General features: G+C 39.2%; 3 protein-coding genes across 3 annotated transcripts; 1 reads left to right on the forward strand and 2 right to left on the reverse strand.

Moving 5' to 3' along the window:
- Nucleotides 1-650: 650 nt before the first annotated feature.
- MONOS_12460 (uncharacterized protein) lies at nucleotides 651-4,454 on the reverse strand. Its single transcript, XM_067865084.1, has 5 exons — nucleotides 4,323-4,454; nucleotides 3,592-4,250; nucleotides 3,272-3,379; nucleotides 2,838-2,874; nucleotides 651-2,632 (listed from the first exon to the last, which is right to left on the reverse strand). The coding sequence occupies exons 1-5, from the start codon at nucleotides 4,408-4,410 to the stop codon at nucleotides 879-881; spliced, it is 2,646 nt and encodes an 881-aa protein (XP_067729085.1). The 5' UTR covers nucleotides 4,411-4,454; the 3' UTR covers nucleotides 651-878.
- Nucleotides 4,455-4,498: 44 nt separating this feature from the next.
- On the forward strand, nucleotides 4,499-6,114 carry MONOS_12459 (uncharacterized protein). The gene is made up of 5 exons (XM_067865082.1): nucleotides 4,499-4,641; nucleotides 4,709-5,198; nucleotides 5,253-5,344; nucleotides 5,443-5,642; nucleotides 5,790-6,114. The coding sequence occupies exons 1-5, from the start codon at nucleotides 4,537-4,539 to the stop codon at nucleotides 6,016-6,018; spliced, it is 1,116 nt and encodes a 371-aa protein (XP_067729086.1). The 5' UTR covers nucleotides 4,499-4,536; the 3' UTR covers nucleotides 6,019-6,114.
- Nucleotides 6,115-6,636: 522 nt separating this feature from the next.
- MONOS_12458 (putative heterogeneous nuclear ribonucleoprotein R) lies at nucleotides 6,637-19,389 on the reverse strand (the record flags this gene model as incomplete). Its single annotated transcript, XM_067865081.1, has 7 exons — nucleotides 19,358-19,389; nucleotides 17,879-19,292; nucleotides 15,428-17,221; nucleotides 14,644-14,755; nucleotides 14,492-14,588; nucleotides 14,305-14,416; nucleotides 6,637-14,214 (listed from the first exon to the last, which is right to left on the reverse strand). The coding sequence occupies exons 2-7, from the start codon at nucleotides 19,247-19,249 to the stop codon at nucleotides 6,637-6,639; spliced, it is 11,064 nt and encodes a 3,687-aa protein (XP_067729087.1). The 5' UTR covers nucleotides 19,250-19,292; nucleotides 19,358-19,389.
- Between the last annotated feature and the right edge of the window lie 1,805 nt (nucleotides 19,390-21,194).

Genomic DNA, 21,194 nt, shown 5'->3' on the forward strand with positions numbered 1-21,194 from the left:
AGAAAAAATGAATGTAAAACTTAAAAGATTAATTGAATCATTTTATTCAAATTAAAAAATTATCAAAAGGTAGATTTCAAAAACAAATTATTCATTTCTTCATATTTTCAGTCCAATTAAAAAATTATTTGGATACGGTCATATGTGTGATTACTTTTGAATCCATATTTTTCCATTCGAAAATTTCTATTTGAAAATTTGCTTTGAATTTTAATTTATGAACACAGAAAAGAGATAACTGAAACAAAAATCATCTCAATTTTTCTTTCACATCAAACGTTGTCTTTTGATTCAATTGAATGAATAAAACTTTTCAGCTAAATTTTTATTATCCAATTCATAAAATTTTCATAATAATGCACATCCCGAAAAAAGTTATGATTTCAAAAATAATCACCCATATGTGTAATTTACCAATATGTAACTGTGAGAAGGATTGTTAAAAAAATTTTTCTAAACGAGTCGAGATATATGAATTTAAAAAAAAGTTCGGGTTTTAGTAAAATTCTTGGGTTTTGGAACGATGGAAACACTTTCTCTTATTTTTCATAATGTGATATTAAGAATTGTTAAAAGAAAAAATCATTAAGTATTTTTCTTCAAAACGAGTGTAGAAAAATTACTAATCTTTCCGGTAATATGTATTTTGACATATTTCATTTGTATTCAAAATTAATTATCTCTTTATATTATTCTTTAACCACAATAAGCGAATGCCGCAAATAAACAACAGAGAAAACTTAACAACAACAAGGATCTGAGTGGTTTGAAGTGAATTTAAAACAAAAATTTAAAAATTTATTGTGTAACGAGGAAAATTTATATTCAAAAATTCATCCAATAAAAATAATTCTTGTATAAATATTTCATAAAGAAGATCATATTGCTGCTGAATCAGAACGCTGCTCTTCATCGCTTTCACTTGAAGAACGGTGCATAACCTGATTTGTTTCAGGTACAGTTTGACGCTCTTCTCCCTCTTCTTCATTTTTTGGTTCAGCTTTCTCCTTGTGTCCAAACGCGTTCCATTGACCTTCATTTGCCTGTTTTGTCAAGGCTTTTGCTTCTTCACTTTCACTTGGTTCTTCTTCCCTTCTTTCTTCTTCTTCTTCTTTCTCAGATCTCTCGGCTCTTTCAGCATCCATCTTTGCTTCCATTTTCCACCTTGCATCCTCAACATCAACATCATTGAAGAAGTTGATCAACATCAACTCAACATCTGCTCTTTTCTGAGGTGCTGTCACTTGCTTGAGTATCTTATCGGCTTCTTCTGCACCTACCATCTCTTCAGCCACTAAGTCTTGATCTTCTTCGCCCTCTTTCGAATTTGCTGAGGACAAAAGCAGCTGACACATTGGTGCCAACGAACGCACTGCACCTTCGATTCTGTTACGTCTGCGCTTTTCTCTCTCTTCTTTTCTTGTGAAAGGTGCAAAGGTTGGCTGAGAAACAGTTGACGAGTGACCATCCGACGAGGCTGATGAAGGCTTGGCTTGAAGAACAGGGATGCGCATCGGCGTTTCGCGATATGTCGACTGAACTATCCACAGAAGAAGCGGACGAAGTGCTTCAAGGAGAGCGATGAACGAGCGGTACAACTTTCCAACAGACGAAGACGAGCGAGTAGAAGATGAAGAAGAGCTACTTGTAGGATGATCAGACTTGAGCGCAAAAGCAGAACGGGTGAGAAGACCAATCATTGAGCAAAACAGCTCAGTCAGAAGTACTTTTCCTTCGTCTGAAATGCTATCCAAACTCCATTCATCGCAAATTGCAGTGAAACAGAAGAGAAAAGATGACATGTGCAATGTGGTAAGCACAGCAGACGACGTTGGTGTATATTTCTCAAAGAATGCCAGTGCTGAGGCTAATGTTTCCTCAATGAACTTGGCTTCTTCTTCCTTTTCTGAGGTATTTTCGTGATTTGCATCACCCTCAGTTTCTGCTCTGCTCTCTTCCAGCTCCGGACTTGAATCTTTTTCCCGTTCAGCCTTTTCGTGCTCAATACCAATCACAGCAACGCTGTGGACAATATCGCTCCATTCGTTCTTCTCCTCCTCGCTCAGCTCTCTTCTCTGGATTGATGATTCAGCCGATGCTTCTTCTCCTTCACCTTCTTCACTGGCGCCGTCATGCTCATCGTCAGGTAGAGTGATCTCTGGACGAGGCGAGCGTGACATTATCATCCAGCGCTTTCTCATTGCACGTTCTTCTTCAATGTCGTCAATCATCACTCCTCCTTTCCCTCCCTTTTCATTTGCATCTCCATCAACACCTCTCTCCTTCAACAACTCTCTGGCCTTCGCTCTCCATTTCTTTTCGCTTTCATTCCACCCTGATTTCCTCTTTTCTACCCACAAGTGCCATCTGTAAAACCATTCCCATTCTCCTCCTTCGTAGATAAATGGCAAACTGAGACGCTTTTCCTTCAACTTTAATTCCACATTATCACCCTTTGTCAATACCATTGCAGCAGTTCGATAAATAATGGATAATGAAGGAGGTTGTGGAGGAGGCGAGGAAGGAAGTGGAAGCTGATTAAACGACGGAGGGAGGCTTGCAGCAGACACACCAGCACTAAGTGCGGCGTCGCTAGGACGCACAGCAGTTGGTGTGAAGAGAGTGCTAGATACTGAACGTGAACCATCTGAATAAAAAAACAAATTAATTTGTCGTCAGGATTAATAATGAAGCAAGTTTATACATTTTATTCACAATTATAAGCATCATTACATTTCCCCAGATATTTGTTATCGAACAAAAAGTTATTTAGAAAGTAGTTAAAGATTTCGAAGCATTAAGAACAGAGCTCCACATGGAAAAAAATAGTGTCACACCACTGTTATGCTGCTGAGACGATGAATCATTATCATCCTACGGATTCATTTATAAATCATTGTTAATCAATAATACAACCCAGAAGCATATTCAAACATCAGTTCATTTACATGAAAAGATGATGAGTATGCAGTTATACATTCGAATTGTGTATTATTCGTTTGATCATATTGAAATCAATTGCATCAAAAGGCGAAAAACGAAAAATGTAAATCGATTCCCCCGACCAAACGTAAAAAAACCCAAAATGCATCAAAAGCAAATGAAGTCAGGCGGAACACGTAACCGAAAATCGTCACATAAAAAGTACATATGCAAAATAAAATAAGAAAATAAAAAAGAAAAATTAAATATAATTGAAAAAAAAATGATGAATGCAACATCATCGATTGTCCATGCTGCCGATGAGATATAAAAAAAGAAAGGACAATACCCGACCGTAGTTCACCCTGATTATGGTGTCAACCAGCGGGACCTTGTCCAGCAAAGTGTAAGCACGTATTGCCGACTCTAATGATGAATAAGTCACAAAAGCACAGTTCTGCTCGTTTGAAAGAGAAAAGCGTTCGACGATGAAATATAAAAACATATTCATGAGCAAAATATATTGAAGTCAATGTTGTTCATTTTTTGTTGAATATATTTACGAATTCAACATTTGTAATTGATAGCATTAAACAAATAATTCAAAAAACGAATAACAAGATATTGAAACATTACGATCAATCTGAAAAATCAAAGAAAGAAACAAACCCTTCCGTACATCATTCTGATGTTTTCTATAACTCCGTGCTGAGAAAACAATTCACGAATATGGTTTTCTGTAATCGTTGTTCTCACATTTCCAACCCACAATGTTCTTGCAGGCGGTCTTGGTGGTAAATCTTTAATTGGTACATGATTCACTCCTCCACCAACACCAGCAACACTTACTGAACCTGCCATTTGCATCGAAGCAGGATTTCCTGCGGGTTGCGCAGGATCATTTTTCCTCCACCCAATAGTAACTTGTTGTCCATGAATAACGCCATGCTGCATCTCATGGAAAGCAGTTTGAGCATTATGAGCAAAAACAAATGTGACAAATGCACATGATCTATTTCTAATAATTTTCACTGATTCGATTGCTCCAAATCGCGAAAATACGTCTCGAATTTCACTTTCATCAGTTTGATCATGCAAATGTCCAACATATAAAACACGATTTGGTTGAGGTGGAATGTGAGATGCAACAGGAGGAACTCCATATCCGCCAGCATAGTATTGTGGTTGCGCAGCTCCGTACATCCCCATAGACGCTTGGGGATAAGGAGAATACTGTTGAGGAACTTGAGGTTGCTGATATTGAGGATAACCTTGAGGCTGAGCATTTGGTTGTGCAGCTTGAGCATATCCATATGGTTGGAGATATCCTAAATTTATTAAAATCAAGCGATATATACAATTATGAGAAATGAAACAGCGATTCCAAGCATTTCACAAACCGTAACTTTGAGGCATTGCATAACCTGCTTGAGCTTGATATTGTTGATATTGTGCATATTGTTGTGCTTGTTTTTCTTGGTCGGCCATATTCAATCCAAAGAATAAATAACAAAAACTTCCCTCAGTTTAATAATTGTCGTGTTACAGATACCCAAAATAAGAAAGTTCGGATGATATGGGCTTGTGATCAAAGTGAAAATTTTGAATTTGGGAATGTCCGAAAGCGAAAGCAAAACACCTTCCCAACTTCGCGCCGAATTTACAAAGGAGATCGATAAAATCGTCCCCGAGGACAAGAAATATGATCCCAATGAAACAGTGTGCCTTTCAGAACATTCAATATTTTTAAAATTTGCATATGAATAAACTGCAATATTTGAAAAAGTCAATTAAAAAAGATTCCATTCAACAAAAACGGCCTGATACAGAGCAAAGCGATAATTTAAAAGAACAGTCAACAAATGTCTTTGCTGCAATTGCAAATTTCCCTTCTTCTAACGTTATTGCATCTTTTTCCGAAAATCCATTCAGTTCAATGACAAATCCATTTTTGCCTAAAGATTCTTCTAATTCGTCTGCAAATGCCCTTGGAACAAATCCATTTCCAACACCACAAACATCGACAAATTCTTTCACAAATCCGTTTCTTTCATTCTCTTCTGAAATTACTTCGAAAAATTCTGATAAATCTTCTTCAGATCCTTTTCAAAATCCTTTCACTTCAAGTTTTTCTTCTTCTTCTGGTTTTTCAACAAGTTGGAAATCTGGTGATAATCCAATAGCTATTGCATTTAACGCGGAAACTATTCGGAAAAATGCGGAAGCTGAAGCACAAAATTTGAAAGAAGCAATGGAAAAACAAGTTATAAAAGATGGTTTGTGTTTAACAGTTTTTTTAACGAACATTTTGAACAATTTGTGTGATAAAGTTCCTCCTGTTGTTAAGCAATCTACCGGTGAGGAAAATGATGAGCTTAAATGGTCAGGAAAAGTCAAACTTTATGCTGTTGGAGAAAATGCGGTTTGAAGCTCTTTCTTGTCTTATATCGTATCAAAGAGTTAATTTTTAATTTTTCAAATAATAATATTGAAATTTCTTTGAACAATCAAAACAACCAGGAAAAAAAGAAAGAATATAAAGAAAGAGGAGTTGGCGATCTTAAGTTGAATTACTCAAAACCAAAGTCTGGGGAAGGCAAAGAGGAAGAAGGAGATAAAGCAGAGAAGAAAGAGTCAGAAGCTAAAGAAGGATTCTTCCGTCTTGTTATGCGAGCAGACATAACATTACGACTTGTGCTAAATACACGTATAACAAAAGAGTTTGAATTATTCGAACTTATCTCTTTTTTGTTTTTATCATTTCCCCCTTCTTTGAATTTGTTCCTTTTCGTTTATTTTTATTTTTCCCTAAACTCTTTTCATTGAAAATCAAACAAATGACAATTTTTTTTATTTCGTTTTTTCAGGATGGAGTTTGTGAATGTTGATGCGCGCCATGTCAGATTTGTTGCAGTCAATGCGATTGAAGACGAGCCAGAGACTGGTGTATTTCTTGTGCGCTTTGAAGCCGAGGCTCAAAAGAAGGCATTTTTGGAAGTGATTGAGAAAGAAGTAAAAGGAAAAGAAGTTGAAAAGAAGGAAGAGGAGAAAAAGGAAGAAAAGACAGAAAAAGAAGAGAAAAAAGCGGATAGTTGAAAATTCATTTCATCAACAATCCTTTTTGAAATTAGGAGAAGAGAGAAAATAATTATGTAAAATATGAAAAAAAAAATTCGATTCATCAACTAAAAATTCTTTTTTTTTCAATTAGGAATACATAAAACATATAAATTGATGTGAAAAATTTAATTAAACAGCAAATACAGGTAAAAAAACTGAAACAATAAAATAAAAAAAATACAGAAAATGCTTTTCAAAAAACTGAAAGTAACCAGAAAACGTAAGTTTATAAATGTTAATACTGTTAAAGGTAAAAATTAAAATAAAAGAATAAATAAAAAACCCAAAGAACTTTAAGCTAAAGATGTAATACCTAATTTACGAAAATTAAAACAAACTAAACACTTTTCAAATGAGAGAAATAATTTGAAAATCACTAATGCCAAAATAACCAATTGAATAAGTCAGTAATTACTGTTAAAAGAAAAGTTGAATAATAAAAATTGACAGAAGAAGAAGAATAATAACAATAAAATTAATAATAAAAAAAAAAAGAAAAAAAAAAGATAACAAATGAATAAATATTGACAGCGAGCAATTTCAAAAATCGATAAAACTATTTTTCTTTGCAATACAACGATATTGCTTAGATGTTTATTTGCTTTGAGCAACAGATTTTTCTATTTGAGACGCATTTCCTTGAGATTGCAATGAAGAAGAAGAAGAAGATGGCAGATGAGGCTTGCTAGTAAAAGGGCTTCGAGGGAAAGAAATTTCGCTCTGTTGTGGATGAGAAAGAGACAGCGAGAGAGAAGAAGAAGAAGAAGAAGAAGAAGTGGATGGGTTGGACGGGTGAGGATGAGTGAGCCTGCGGTGTGGAGTGAATGAAGGTGATTGGAACTGAATGAGAGAGGAAGAGGTGGGAGAGGCAGAAGGAGAAGGAGAAGGAGAAGGGGCAAAGGAGGAGGAAGAGGAGGAGGAGGAGGAGGAAGAAGAAGATGATGATGAAGAGGAGTTTGGAGTAGAAATAGTGAGAGAAGAGAAAGAATTCGGTGTTTGAGAGGTAGGAGTCATTTGAGAAATTGGTGAGCGAAGTTGAGAAGGAGGGGAGAAGGCACCGCCTGATGAAAGGAAAGAAGGCGAAGAAGAAGTTGAGGAAGAAGAAGAGGAGGAAGAAGAAAAAGTTGATAGGGAAGTTGCAGGCTTAGTGGCAGCAAGAGGCAAAGCAAAAGAAGAAGACAAAGGTGTTGAAAAGGGAGAAAGTGCATTAAAATGAGAAGGATGAGAATAAGCAGCAGCAGAAGCAGCAACAGAAGAGGAGGAAGAGGAAGAGAAAGAAGAAGAGCCCGATCCAAACGATGAAGCAGGCGAGGCAGGAGTTTTCTGAGCAGCAGGTGAGAGACGAAGCTGATACATGTCAAAAGCAGAGGATCCAAGTGAAAAAGATGGTGTGTCAAATTCTGACAGGGCGTCGAAATCCGACTGAGTGAGAGAGGCCTGAGGAGACATGGGAGTGGAAGGCACAAGGGAGATGGTGGCTGAGGAAGAAGTAGAAGCAGAAGAAGTAGAAGTGGAAGTGGAAGAAGAAGAAGAAGTAGAGGAGGATGTGTAAAGTGAAGCCGAAGAGGACATTGTTGGGTTGTCACCATATCCAAACAGTGAAGGTATGTCGCTAAAGGGGAAAAGTGACATCCCTTCTGTTCCGGTGAGCACATCATCAGCTGGCGGTGGAGAGAGCACCAGACGTGAGGGAGAAAGATCAGGCTGCTGAGGAATGGGGAGGATGAATGAGGAATGCGGAGACAGAGCAGACAGAGCAGACAGCTGGCGAGAGAGAGTGGACGAGGGCGGGCGTGTGATGGAAGACAAAGGAGGAGAGCGTATGTGGCTCGAATGGGCAAAGGGCACCATGGAGGAGTATGTGGAAGAGAGCGACACAGAAGACGTGTCTGTCATCAGAGACTCGTTCTCTTCGACCGACGTGCCAAACGGCACATCCTCCAAATGCGACATGTGCCGTCTCGAACGCCTGCTCCTGCGTGTCGAGGCGCTGTATGTTGCTTCGGCTGCTGAATACACACTCTTCTCTTCTGTGCTTTGCCCTGCGTATGTCAATAACCGTGAGCCTTGGGACAGCTGGATGTCTTCTGTGATGTCAGGCATAGCCAGCGACGATGCTGCAGACGAATATGCAAATGCTTCTTCTTTCTTCTCCGCATTGGCTTTCGCCTTTGCTTTTGCTTTTGATTTTGACATTGACTTGCTTTTTGAATTGAACGAATAATTCGTTTTCTTCTGTTTTCCTTCTGTTTCTATGTCTGCTGTGTCTGCAGTGCATGTGGTGGTGTTGTCTGTGTAGGAACGTGCAATTAGAGATGGAGTAATACCAGTCACATTGGTAACATCCTCAGAAAGCAACGAATGCGTCATTCCTATTCCATCTTCAGAAAGCCCTTCCATTGTGTCTTCATCCTCATCCTCGTCATCCTCCTCGTCATCTTCTCCATCATCATCATCTTCTTCTCCATCTCCGCCTTCTTCGTCTTCTTCCCCATCCTCATCTCCAAGTTCTGAGAATTCTCCATCTCCTTCGCTTCCATTCCCTTCAAATATGCGATCATTTTTTGCAGTGTACACATCAGCTTCATCTTCTTCCTCATTCTCTTTGTTATTTTCACCTTCTCCATCTCCTTCATCATCTTCTTCGTTTCCATCATTTTCATCATCATCATCATCATCATCATCATCATCATCATCATCGTCGTCGTCGTCGTCATCATCATCATCCTCTTCTGCATTTTCGTGTTCTTCATCATCATCCTCATCTGAATCCTCTTCAAGTGTTTCAAGTTTATTGTTCTCATCTTCATCTTCATCATCTTCGTCGTCGTCATCATCACCATTATCACCATCATCGCCATCTTCTTTGTCTTCTTCTGTTTCCTTTGCAGTCTCATCTGCATTTTCAGAATTCAAATTCTCATCATCATCATCATCGTCGTCGTCATCATCCTCCTCATCGTCTTCATCTTCGTCTTCGTCTTCTTCCCCATCCTCTTTTTCGTCTTCCTCCTTTTCATCCTCTTCCACGTCTTCACCTTCAGCATCTTCACCTTCATTTTCCTCATTATCATCCTCATCTTCATCTTCGTCCTCTTCTTCTTCCTCGTCTTCATCTTCGTCAATTTCTATTTTCGAGTGTCTGTTCCTTCTTCTCATCCTCCTCTTCCTCTCAAATATCTCTTCTGTCACATTCTTTTTCTTCCCTCTCTTCAGCAGCCTCAGCGCATGCATTTCTGGAAGCACCTGCTCTGAACAGTATGTCAAATGCGTGTGTTCTGACGAGTTGCTCATCGACGTGTTTGTATCATTTGCTTTACGGTGTTTGTGCAGCTCCATCGACCGTCTCATCTCGTGATGCGAAGAAGAAGAGCGCTTGTGCGACGAATGGGAAGAATGTGACGAAGGCATCGGCGGTGGCACATCGTCAAGAGGAGTAGGAGATTTGAACAGACGAGGAGGCGAATGGAAGAAGCGCTTCTGCGACGAAGTCTGCGAAGAAGGAGAGTATGTGCCCAGGAGAACCGGTGGTGCATCAGTTGCGGAGGAGGAAAGAGGCGCAGACAGAGCTGATGAAAGAGAAGAGGAGGAAGTTGTGGAGATGACAGCAGACGAAGTGACAGCAGCTGGCAAGTCTGATGAGGTAGTTGGGGCTGCAACAGCAGTAGATTGCTGGAGGCTTCCTGGCTGAGCCAAATGAGACGGGCGGGAAGGAGAGCTTGCCTGCGTGAGTGACTGCTGCGATGTGGCTGAGGAAGTGCGAGTGTGGAGAGAGTTCGTGTTCTGAGAGGAAGACAATGATTGAGATTGAGATTGAGATTGAGATTGAGACTGAGACTGAGATGAAGACTGAGGTTGTCTGGTGAGTGCAGGGCCAGGCGAGGTGGATGTAGACATCTGCTGGATTGGCTGAGAGAAGGAAAGAAGAGCAGAGAAAGAGGAGGTAGCGAGAGATGTTGGAGAAGTCAGAGAGGCCAAGGAAGAAGAAGCAGAGGAAGATAAAGGTGGAAGGGAAGAAGACGACGACGACGAAGAAGAAGATGATGATACAATGGATGCAGTTGAAGAGCCACCAAGCACAATCGTTGGAGCCAACAGCGATGCAGATACAGAAGACGATGTGTCATCAAAGTACGAGCGAAGCGTGGCTGACGCAAAAGTGGTGGAAAATGGAGTGTTTGAGGTGCTAATTTCAGAGCGGTGTGCTGTTGATGAGTGTGCGCGTGCTGTCGATGTGGTCGTTTGAGTGATGGCAGGTGCAGGGAAGATGGGGGCAGTGGCTGAGACAGAGGCAAAGGCAGGCACTGTTAATGTGGGAGAAGTAGTAGTAGAAGAAGAAGAAGTAGAAGAGGAGGAGGAGGAAGAAGAAGATGCTGAATTTCCAAGTGTCTTTTGTGCAGATTGAGTTGCAAGTGTAAGAAGAGTTGACCCTTTCGTCTTGTCTGTCGACATCACACTGAATGCAGAGTTCGCAGACTGCAACTGGATGTCTTCTCCTCCTTTTCGTGTTGGCGTGATCGAAGGTTCATTCACCGTTTGTATTGTTATGCGTGTGGGGGTGGTGGGCACAGGAATTAGTGTCTTGTTGGATTGCCTGGGCGACTGCAGCTGAGCATTTGAAGCAGAAGATGTCTGAGAGGAAGAAAGCTTGCTGGGAAATAGCATTGATTGGTCTGTTGAATTGGAGGATTTGTATCTGGAAGGAGAAGTGAAAGGAACAGATGGAATGGAGGAGGAAGAGAGAGAAAGAGGAGGAGAAGAGGAAGATGATGATAGGGAAGAAGACGAGGAAGAAGTAGACAAAGTGGCAGATGAACTGGGCGGAGACACCAAAGACACAAAAGGAGGCGGAGAAAGAAGAGAATTGGCCATTGTATCGTCTGCAGAATTCTGGGGAAGTGAAAGCGGAACCAGCGATTGAGTGAAAGAGCGGGGTGTTTGAAGGCGTGGAGAGCCATCTGACTGCGAAAGCTGCTGATGCTGTTGATTTTGGTCAAGTTGCTGGGTATTCATAAGATTTCCATTTGAGTTCTCTTTCAAATTCAATTGCTTCATTTGAACACTTTCAATAGATGAATTGTTGGTCTTTGAAGAAATATGAGAATCTTTCATGGTTTGATTGTTTTTTCTGTCTTCTGCTTGCATGCTATCAATTTTAGTGTTTGATTTAAGCATTCCATTTCCATCTTCTTTCACCGAAGCATTAAAAGAACGTGACAAGTCCAATGAATTGTTGCTTTGTGGTGTTACTTGCCCCAAATGAGACTGTTGAAGCAGCTGTGACTGCTGCCTCCTTCGAAGATTGTTGGAATACACATCAATCGTTTTGATGGCCGATGAAGGGAACGGAGAAGAAGAAGAAATAGAAGAAGAAGATGTCGAAGATATTGATGATGTTGATGATGTTGTATTAGTTGTATTAACAGAAGAAGAAGAAGATGATGATGATGAGTCCTCAGAAGGCAAAGAAGGATGCGTCAATTGTGGATACACTTCTGGCTGTGGAAGCTGATAAGGATTGCTTCCTTTGCTTTGTTGACTGCTATTTTTGAAATTACTCTGCTTTCTTGTTGGCGATAAAAGAGACGAAGCAGAAGCAGAAACTGAAGAGGAAGAGGAAGAGGAAGAATTAGAATTATTTGAAGCATTCCCAATAGAACTTGAATTCTGAGCTGTTGGCAGAGTTTTCCCCGTCTGCACAACCAGCCTCACGCCATCGAATGTCTGCTGTGTCTGTGTCTGAACTGGCTTTTTCTCAGATGTGCTGAATGAAGCAGAGGCAGAAGAGAAGCGGTTGACTGACGCAGACGAAGATAGCACATTTGAATTCCAGCGAGTCGGCACAGAAGACGGCTGCAAAGGGACTTGTGGCAGAGAAGAAGGGTCGATTGGGGAGATGTACTGCATCGGCTTCAATGGAGGATAAGGAAGAGTTTGAGTCTTGTGCAGCACGTCAGCACGGGTGGAGGCAGAGGGGGAGGAGAAGTGGGATGCTGAAGAGGAAGAGGAAGAGGAAGAGGAAGATACTGATAAAGATTGAGAGGATGATTGAGATGCTGCTGATGAATGAACAGGGCTGATTGATCGCAGAGAAGGTGAACTGGCCAATGAATGGAACCTCTTCTGCTGCGTCTGATTCATTTGGCATTCGAAACTTCCGTCGTGCTGCATCCTCTGCGAATTGCCCATTTCGCTGCTTTTTCTCTCCTTTTCATTCATCTCGTCTCCTCTTCTGCCTTCAGTTGGGTCTGGCAGCAGACCTGCGCCTTTCAACTGTTGTTGTTGTTGCTGCTGTTGTTGTGAATGAGTCTGCCAGTTGTCGCTGCAAATGCTGTTTGGTGTGCAATCAGATGGAAGAGGTGGTGTAGGGACAGTCGCATAAGACACCACACCTGATGCTACCATCGTCACGGGAGTGGGCGGAGACAATGAAGAAGAAGAAGAAGATGATGATGATGATGAAGACGATGAAGACGGGGAAATAGAAGAATTAGAAGAAGATGAAGTGGAAAAGACAAAAGTAGATTTTTTTGGAGAGACGAAAAAAGGTTGAGTGTTGCTATCGGCATGCCGAATAGAATCAGCAATTTGAACAGAAGGAGAAGACAAAGAAGAAGAAGAAGAAGAAACAGAAACTGAAACAGAAGAAGACGAAGACGAAGACGACGACGAAGAAGATGATGATGACTGTGGTGGCGGCGATAAAGAAGTAAGCGAAATGCTACATTTGAATTCTTGGACTTGCAGGCCGGGCGAGTGCTGAGGAAAAGAAGGAGGAATGGCTGCGATCTGTTGAGGAGACATTTCTGGATGAGATGACTGTGTAACAGGCGCTGGTGGAACAGAGGGAAGTCGAACTGAAGAAGTGAAAGAGGAAGAGGAAGAGGAAGAAGATGAAGGCATTGAAGCATAAGCTTGTGAAGATGATTTGGGCAAAGGATGGTTTTGAGCCTGAGGCGAAGAAAGCTGATATGACTGGGAAGAAGAGTGAGAAGGCAGCTGAAGCAACGAATAAGGCTGCTGCTGTGTGGAGGTGTGCAGTGAAGTTGGGATTGGCTGATGTGAAGAAGAGGCTGATGAAGTGGAAGGGACGGATGAAGTGGGGGAATGCTGATATGAAGAAGGCAAATGGGCCAAATTTGGCGAGCGAGCGGAAGATGCAAAGGAAGGATTAAGCACACGCACAGGTGCAGGGTGTGGCATCATCACTGGTGGAGCATAAGAATTCAGAGGGCGAACAGCGGGAGAAGAAGATGAAGTTGTAGAAGTGGTAGAAGAAGGAGGGATAGGTGATTGTGAAGGTGTCAAAAGATTGGAAGGGGTTGCTTCATACGAATGAGTATGAGGTTGTTGCGCTGCATTTGAAAAAGAACGCATTTGAGATGGAAACTGCTGCATCTTCTGTTGAGGAAGGAGATTTGCAGCAGAAGAAGGAATTGAAGGCAAAGCAGAAGGAAGAGGAGTGAAAGGAGCGTGCTGAGGATGCTGAGCAAACGCTGAGTGAGCCGAAAGCTGGCTGGCTGAGGCAACCTGTTGCAGAGGCGTAAGCGGCTGGCAGGTTGAATGAGGGGCGTGTGGAGGGAGTGTTGCTGGTAGAACAAGTGGATGCTTCGACACCAAATGCAGCGGGCTCTGGGCAGATACAGCAGTCAGTGGGGACGAAACAGAGGTGCCGACAACCGGCATGTGGGGCTGTGGCGTGTCTGGCTTTTTTGGGTCACGAGGGAGCGCCCACTCGACACGCAGTACTTTTCCTTCCATTTCGTAGCCCTGCAGCTGCTCCATCACAATCACAGCAGCCTCTTTCGTGTGGAAGTGGATGAAGGCATGGCCCAGGGGCTTCTTGGTTGCCACATCGTTTGGGATGACAATCAGCTTCAGTGCGTGGTGCATTTCCTCAGGAAGCATATTCAGCACGACGCTTCTGATTGAAGCGTTCGTAGCATTCACTGGTATTCCCTTCACAAACAAAGTCATCACTTTTTCCAATACTCGCGGATCGGACGCTCTCCTCCTTGCAAACGTCACGTTTATCGTCATTCCTTCAATGATCACTCCTGTCAGAAGCCGCATCGCATTGACAGTGACAGAATGAGAGGAATATGAGGCCCATCCAAATCCTCTTGAGTCACCATTAATATCTGTCGCAAGTACAAAATTTGTTATTGGAATCTAATAAAAAATTATTATAAAAATTCGATTGCAATTGAAAATTTAGTTTAACAAGAAGTGATGAGAATAATTATAACGTAATAATAATACTTCAGTTTTTTCTTCAATGATTCTTTTTACAGTGTTTGTATCCAAATGTGTTGGAATATTAGTGATAAAAAGACTATTCTTAGCATCTGCATATGTGACATTTACCTGAGATCTGCATCAACGAACATTAAAGTTGAAAAAAGGAAAAATTGAAAAATTCATTTTTTTGAAAAGAATCATGATATACGTTTTTCCTGTCAAAGGATCAAAAAAAGCAGGCTGGACCTTACTGTTCAGAGCAGCATATGTCGATTCCATGCTATTGAAGCTGATAAATGCAAAACCTACAAAACATGCAAAACAAAATATCTGAATTAATTTTATTTTTTATTATCACACTTCTAACGTTGGGTGTCTTTTTGCTTTTAATAATCGAAGCTTCAACAACATTTCCATAGCAAGAAAATGCTTTTGCTAAATCTCCTTCTGTTATATGCTTTGGAAAATCGCTCTAAAAAGCGATTAATTGGAGAATGATAAATTATAATGAAACAAACCACATAAACACCACAGACGCTAGCTCCTGGGTCTATAAACGAGGAAATGCTATGTTGCTGCTTATTCTCCCCTGCATCTTTTGGCAAAAAGCTCATGCAAGGCGCAGCACAGCAAAATAATATTTCTCAAAACAATTATGGTATCCAATTTTGAAAAAAAGTACAATAACTTAATTTTAATTATCTTCATTTTTTTATATAACAGTTGTAAAATCAATGGAAAAAACATTTTCCTTTTGAATAAGAAAAAAAAGAGCTCTTGGTCTGCTCATAAGATCTATTGTCAAAGAAGAATTACCTTCATTTTCCATTCCAAGTTTCTTGAGGCATTTACGAATTCTTTGAGATTGCGTAGGGGACTGAAATAAATTACAAGGGTAGCATCCAAAGAACAAACTGGCTGCCGAAGATGAAAAAGAACAATCTGCTGTATCAATTGATGATAATTGCTTTTCAGAGTTTGTATTTGAAAATGAAATCAAAAGAGGATCGTAAAGCTTTAAACTGACGTTCCATTCCCATTCTAACTCTTTTTCTTCGGTTTTTTGATGAGATTTTCGCGAATGTTTGACTCGTTCTGTACTCGGACGAAAAGACCATTTACATTTTTGGCAAAAGAATAGAACATTTTCAGTATGTTCTGGTTGAGTTGGAATGTGCTGAGAATCGCTGAGAGACTTTTGGCTTTCATTTTCATTGAATATCTGATAATTTGATAAATGGAGAGAAGATGAATGAGAAGAAGAAGATTGAGACCGATAAGAAGAAGAAGATGATGATGAATCTGGAGAAGGAGGAGAAAAAAAAGTTGAAGTTGAAGCAGAAGCCGATGATAAAGGGGCTGAAAGTGCTTTTCTTCGATTTCTTTTCGCGAAAGTGAAAAGAGAACGTTTCCTTTTTGGAGGGGATTGAGTTGAGCTTGAATGTACTGTTTCTGTACCCATTGTGTCTTCTTCCTCATCACTGACATCCTCTTCTTCAGTGCTGCTTATTTCTTCTTTTTCAAAACTGCTTTTCCCAATACATTCTACTTCCTCCTCGCACAATTTCCAATTGCACAGCTCTGAGCAAAAAGGGCATTTCGGTTGGCAAAAGAGGAAATACGAAGGAAACGGAAGATTCTTCTCGTTGTCTTCTCTGCTTGAACGAAGTGATCTGTCCGATGGGAAGATTGTCAACACTGATGCTTTCACAATGAACTTGGGCTGACTTTGAGACGATGTATGTGAAGCTTTTGTTCTTCGAAACTTAGATTTGCTCAGGATGTTTATGACCTGCGATAAAGGAGTTGTGTGATATGAGAATAATGGTGAAGCAATTTGCCCATGAGAAGTTGGCATCTGTGAAGCTTGATTGTTGCATTTGCGTTGTGATCCAGTTGATTTCGAGGCGAAGAGTTTTGATGAACTTGAAGATGGCAGGAAAGATGAAGAAGCAATGCCTTGAGATGAAGACGATGGTGTGGAATGAAATGATTGGCTCGCTTCAATTGGTTCAACCAATGGCAGCAGAACGCAAGTCACAGGATATAAGCAATAGCGCAAAAGATGGAGATAAACTCGCTGTATTTCTTTGAATCTCAAAATGAAGTCCAACGAAAAAGGAGAAACGCTCTCAAATTTTCCTTGCTGCTCTCCAAATGTTGTGACAGTGTTGTATTTTCTATGCGTTTCAAACCATTCAGAAAACTGACACTGCGTCAGCCATTCAAAAGTGTGTGCCACTAACATTGCCTCAATTTCGGAAGGATTACCTTTTGCTGCAGGTTCCTCGCAAAATATCATTTTTCTGATACAAGCAGATATTTTCATCCATTTGGCTTGTTCGCTTCGTCGTTTCTCAATCAATGGTAATAGAGGACAATTGACACTTGGCATTTTGCAAGCTGATAGAGAAAGGGACAATTCATCATTTGCTTCTGAATCTCTGTTAGATCGCTGTTCGCTTTTAAAAGAACGAAAAGGCGCAGCAGGTTCTGAATCAACCGAGGCTGAATTAGAAGAAAGGCCGAAGAGGTAATGAGGATGAATGATATACGCAGCAGATCGGGATAGATCGAAAGAAAGCAACAATGGAGGAATCACAAAAGCAGGTGAGCGATTATCGCTGACGGCTGTTGCAGTGTTTAAATAAGAGTCGGACTTCTGCTGATTAATAGAAGAAGATGATGCAGACAGCGTTTCTGAAGAAATACTCTCTTTTTCAACAAACGATGAAGTGCGCGCTTGGCTAGACAAATTGTCATAGAAAGGAATTACATCAAAATGAAGCGGAGATTCCTGTAATTTCTTTTCAATGACTTCAGGAAGAGAAGGCAGAGATGAGATAAAGGCATTTTGATAAATATCCGTTGGCTCAGAGGATTTTTCACTTGATTCAACAAAATCGATACAAGGTTCGTTTTTCTTCAGCAATTGCAGCTGAGCATAGCGCAAGCGTAATTGAAGGATTCGTCGTCGAGCCGTAGCAACAACAGCTTTAAATAAATGTGAACGCGAATTAGTGAGCGAAGAAGAAGAAGAAGAAGAAGAAGAAGAAGAAGAAGAAGAAGAAGAAGAAGAAGAAGAAGAAGAAGAAGAAGAAGAAGAAGAAGAAGAAGAAGAAGAAGAAGAAGAAGAAGAAGAAGAAGAAGATTGCAATTTCTGCGAGACATGATGATTAGAGTAATACGAAGAATGCGCAAAACTTGCTTTGAGTTTTATCAATCTCAAGCAAGTTCCTTCAGTTATCATTCTATTTAATGAATTTGAAAAATCAGAAAACAACCCAGTGCTTGAAGAAGCCGAAGCCGAAGCCGAAGCCGAAGCCGAAGCCGAAGCCGAAGCCGAAGCCGAAGCCGAAGCCGAAGCCGAAGCCGAAGCCGAAGCCGAAGCCGAAGCCGAAGCCGAAGCCGAAGAAGAAGAAGAAGAAGAAGAAGAAGAAGAAGAAGAAGAAGAAGAAGAAGAAGAAGAATCTGCGGAGGAGTTAAAATCTGAGCAATCTGAAGGAAATTCAACGATAGCCAGTTCGTGCCCAAAAGGTGAGAAGGGATCAAATAGAGCTACAAATGGGAGAGAGATTACAAGAACAACGCCAACCACGTCGATTTGCGGGAATGAAGGCTCTATGGAATGATAATGAAGAGAGTAGGTGATTGAACCTTCGTTCACTTTTGTAGTTTTTCTTTCTCCAGATTCGTTCGATTCAACTCTTTCAGCGATTTTCTGGTTGAAATCACAAGCCGACAGCATCATGCTAAACCCAGACTGCTTGAGATCATAAATCGTAAGGAGATGCCGTGCTTTCCGTGCAAAGACAAAAGGACTGCTGGATGAAGCAAACCGGCAAAGGTCGATGAGTGGAGAGTCTGTATCTGCCAGAAAAGGGCGCTTGAGTCTGTTGGCTAGGAAATTCATAAGCGACGGAGACGAGAGGGGAAGAAGAGGATGTTTATGCAAAGGAAGCTCTACTGGGTGTGGAACGATTTTTCTTTTGCAAAAGCTTTGAGACCAGCTTTTCAAGTCAAATGGCATCTGAGACGTTTGACAGATTGAAAGAGCTTTGTTCTCATCTTTTGCAGAATCTGATTCTGCATCCTGTTCTTGCGAAGAATATTCAACATTGGTCTGAAAAGAATCGGATAATGATCCAGAAGGTTGTTCTCTATTGCTTTGCTTTCCTTTCACAGATTCCCAAATAGCTGTCAACTCCTTGCATTTCACGGATTCCAAAGAGCATCCAGCCCAACTCAGATTAAGAACACATTTCTTGTAATTTACATAGCTTCCAACATACACCCACCTTAAACAGGCAATGCAACCAGGAGAAAGAATCTGCTCTACTTCAATTAGCCTTTGAAAGGGGAAAAAAACATTTGCAATAAATCTATCATCTTCAAATGCACTAAAATTGGGATCAGAAGTAATAGCACTACTGAGTTCTGAAGTTTTCTGTAGAATAGATGAGTCCACTAGATTTAGAGTTACAAACCAATCCTTTTCAGACGATGTTGGCTTCGGAATGGAACATTCAAGTACAATTGCCATAATATCATAATGTTGAGTTGCAGACGGTAAGCATTGTTTTAATGGAGTAAAATGCTTTGGCAAAGGAGGAGGAACAATGTTTATATTTGGTAATTTATTTTGAGTTATTAGTTGGAGTTTTTGGAGTTCTTCATGATTAGTTTCATAATTTTCAGTATCAATTGACGATGATTCTTCGCTTAAATCAATCCCTGTGCCATTAACAACATTTTCTGATTCATCTCTAAGGTCAAAAAAAGTTGAAGAAGGAAATGAAGGTAAAAGATTATCAGATATCCCCGATGAAATAAAACAAGTTGTAATTGGTAATGGAAATGGAAAATTCATCTGTAAACAAAATGAAGATTCTTTGAGTAGGTTTTCCTTTTCAGAAATTTTCGTTTTACTTCTTTTACAAAGTTCTTTTCCCAAAAAATGCTTCATTTTTTTGTATTTATTCTTCTTTCAACATACAGACATAAGTTTTCTCCTGAGTAAATAAAAATCATTAACATCACAATGTTTTACCTTTTTATTTCATATAAATCAAACCTTGATAACTGTTTTGATTTTATTTTCAAATTGTGATCTGTAAATATAAGTTTTATTTTCTTTTTTTAATTGATTTATATCTTTATTTCGAACCATTTATCAACTAAATTATGATTGATGAATCCAAAGAAACAAAAATTCAATTAACAGCACCTGTAAAGCCTGGACAGCAATCATCATTAAGACGTCCTTTGGCAGATATAACAAATTCTTTCAACTCTTTAACTAGAAATGATTTATCACGCCCTGAACCGAGTTCTTCTTCGCAACTACAACACGAGAAAACTTATTTTGCAGATAAAATGACAATCAATACTTCAGGTGCTTTTTCACGGAAAAAGATTGATTATGATACACAAAAAGATGAATGCCCTTACTCATTGCCTTTCAAACCTTGGATGGATCCAACATTTTCCATCAAATGTGAAACGGATCGATCAGGAATGACAATATTTAATGAGATTGAAGATCCTGAAAAGGAACTTGGAATAATATTTACTCCTTCATTTAGCATATGGGAAGATTGAAGGGAATTGCTCAAAATTTTTACGTTTTAATTAATATTTTCTTTTTTATTTTCAAGTATTATTTAAAAAATCTAGCTTTTGGGTGAAATATCGAAAATACAAGCAAAAATTGTTTGTAATTTTGTTATATTATAAATCAAGGCATGTTAAAAATGAATTTTTCATGCTAACATCTATTATTTTTTTTTTCAAAGAATTATATGAAAATGTGAAAATTGTGTGATATTCAAATTTTGACTTTTTTCAACTAAAACACAAAGAACTCTTTTTATTCCACTGTTTTCAGAGTAGTTATCAAATAATTACGAGATATTTAAAAAGAAAGATGTTCAATCATATTGTTCATACACATATCTATATCTATATATCTATATATCTATCTATATATTTTATTTTATTAATTTTTTATAAAAAAGATAATGAAAAAAAAAAAATAAATCTTAAATTATGAAAACAAACCCTGTTCCATTTGAGTTCGGATTATAAAATGTTTCATAATCTTGTTCTTTAAAAAAAAAAATAAATAAAAATTCTTTTTTGCTCTGAATGAAAAGCCAGATTATTGAAGAATGCTATTCATGCCCATTGGTTTCAAGATGAAACATCAAATAAAACAAAGAATTTGACAATGCATTAAAAAAAGAGATCGTAGCTATTATTTTTTTTGCTTCAAAAATCAAATGAAATGTCAGCAGTGTTCGTTGTTATTTTTATAAAACTTAATTGCGAGCATTACAATTCTTTATTAAAAATTCAAGAAAGAAGATACGACAAAAGAATTTCAGAAAACTTGTGTGAAACATCAAAACATTTCGACTTTTTGAATAATTGTAAAATAACAGAAGATAACAAAAGACAGTTAAATAATGATGATATTGGATTTGTAGAAACAAAGATAATAACAATTAATGCATCAGTGTGCTTGAAAGAAGTCAAGATGAAATCAACAAGCGAGAATAGATATTTGGTTGAAGAAAGGAAAAGCGCGCTTAGCGTGATTTCATGCATTATTGTATTTAGAGGACAAAATGAGATAAGTGAATTTCATTGCATTAATTGCAATCTTTATATCATAAATGCAACACTCATTTCAAAAAATGATGATAATTGCTTGAATCCTTTGGTTTCAGAAAATATTCAAATGAATGCAAACAAAAATCAGTATCATGCAATACTCATTTTGGACACAACCATGTCAAATAAAAAATTGTTATACACACTGTTTTTGAATTCTTGGTCCAATTCCAATCATGTTATTCAATCTTCGTTTTTTCGGAATATATCATCTTCAATGAAAAGAAAGTTTCAAA

This window comes from Monocercomonoides exilis (genome assembly GCF_001643675.1).
Source record: "Monocercomonoides exilis strain PA203 chromosome Unknown scaffold17-1647472, whole genome shotgun sequence".
Classification (NCBI taxonomy): Eukaryota; Preaxostyla; order Oxymonadida; family Polymastigidae; genus Monocercomonoides; species Monocercomonoides exilis.

Bases quoted from the DNA above. Each gene is read 5' to 3' on its own strand.
- MONOS_12459 (XM_067865082.1), top strand. From the start codon at position 4,537: ATGTCCGAAAGCGAAAGCAAAACACCTTCCCAACTTCGCGCCGAATTT. The intron at 5,199-5,252 runs GTTTGTGTTTAA...TGTGTGATAAAG, and splicing joins AAAACAAGTTATAAAAGATG to TTCCTCCTGTTGTTAAGCAA. The intron at 5,643-5,789 runs GTTTGAATTATT...TCGTTTTTTCAG, and splicing joins AATACACGTATAACAAAAGA to GATGGAGTTTGTGAATGTTG.
- MONOS_12460 (XM_067865084.1), bottom strand. From the start codon at position 4,410: ATGGCCGACCAAGAAAAACAAGCACAACAATATGCACAATATCAACAA. The intron at 4,251-4,322 runs GTTTGTGAAATG...TAATAAATTTAG, and splicing joins TGCAATGCCTCAAAGTTACG to GATATCTCCAACCATATGGA. The intron at 2,875-3,271 runs GTATTGTCCTTT...ATGAATCCGTAG, and splicing joins TCAGGGTGAACTACGGTCGG to GATGATAATGATTCATCGTC.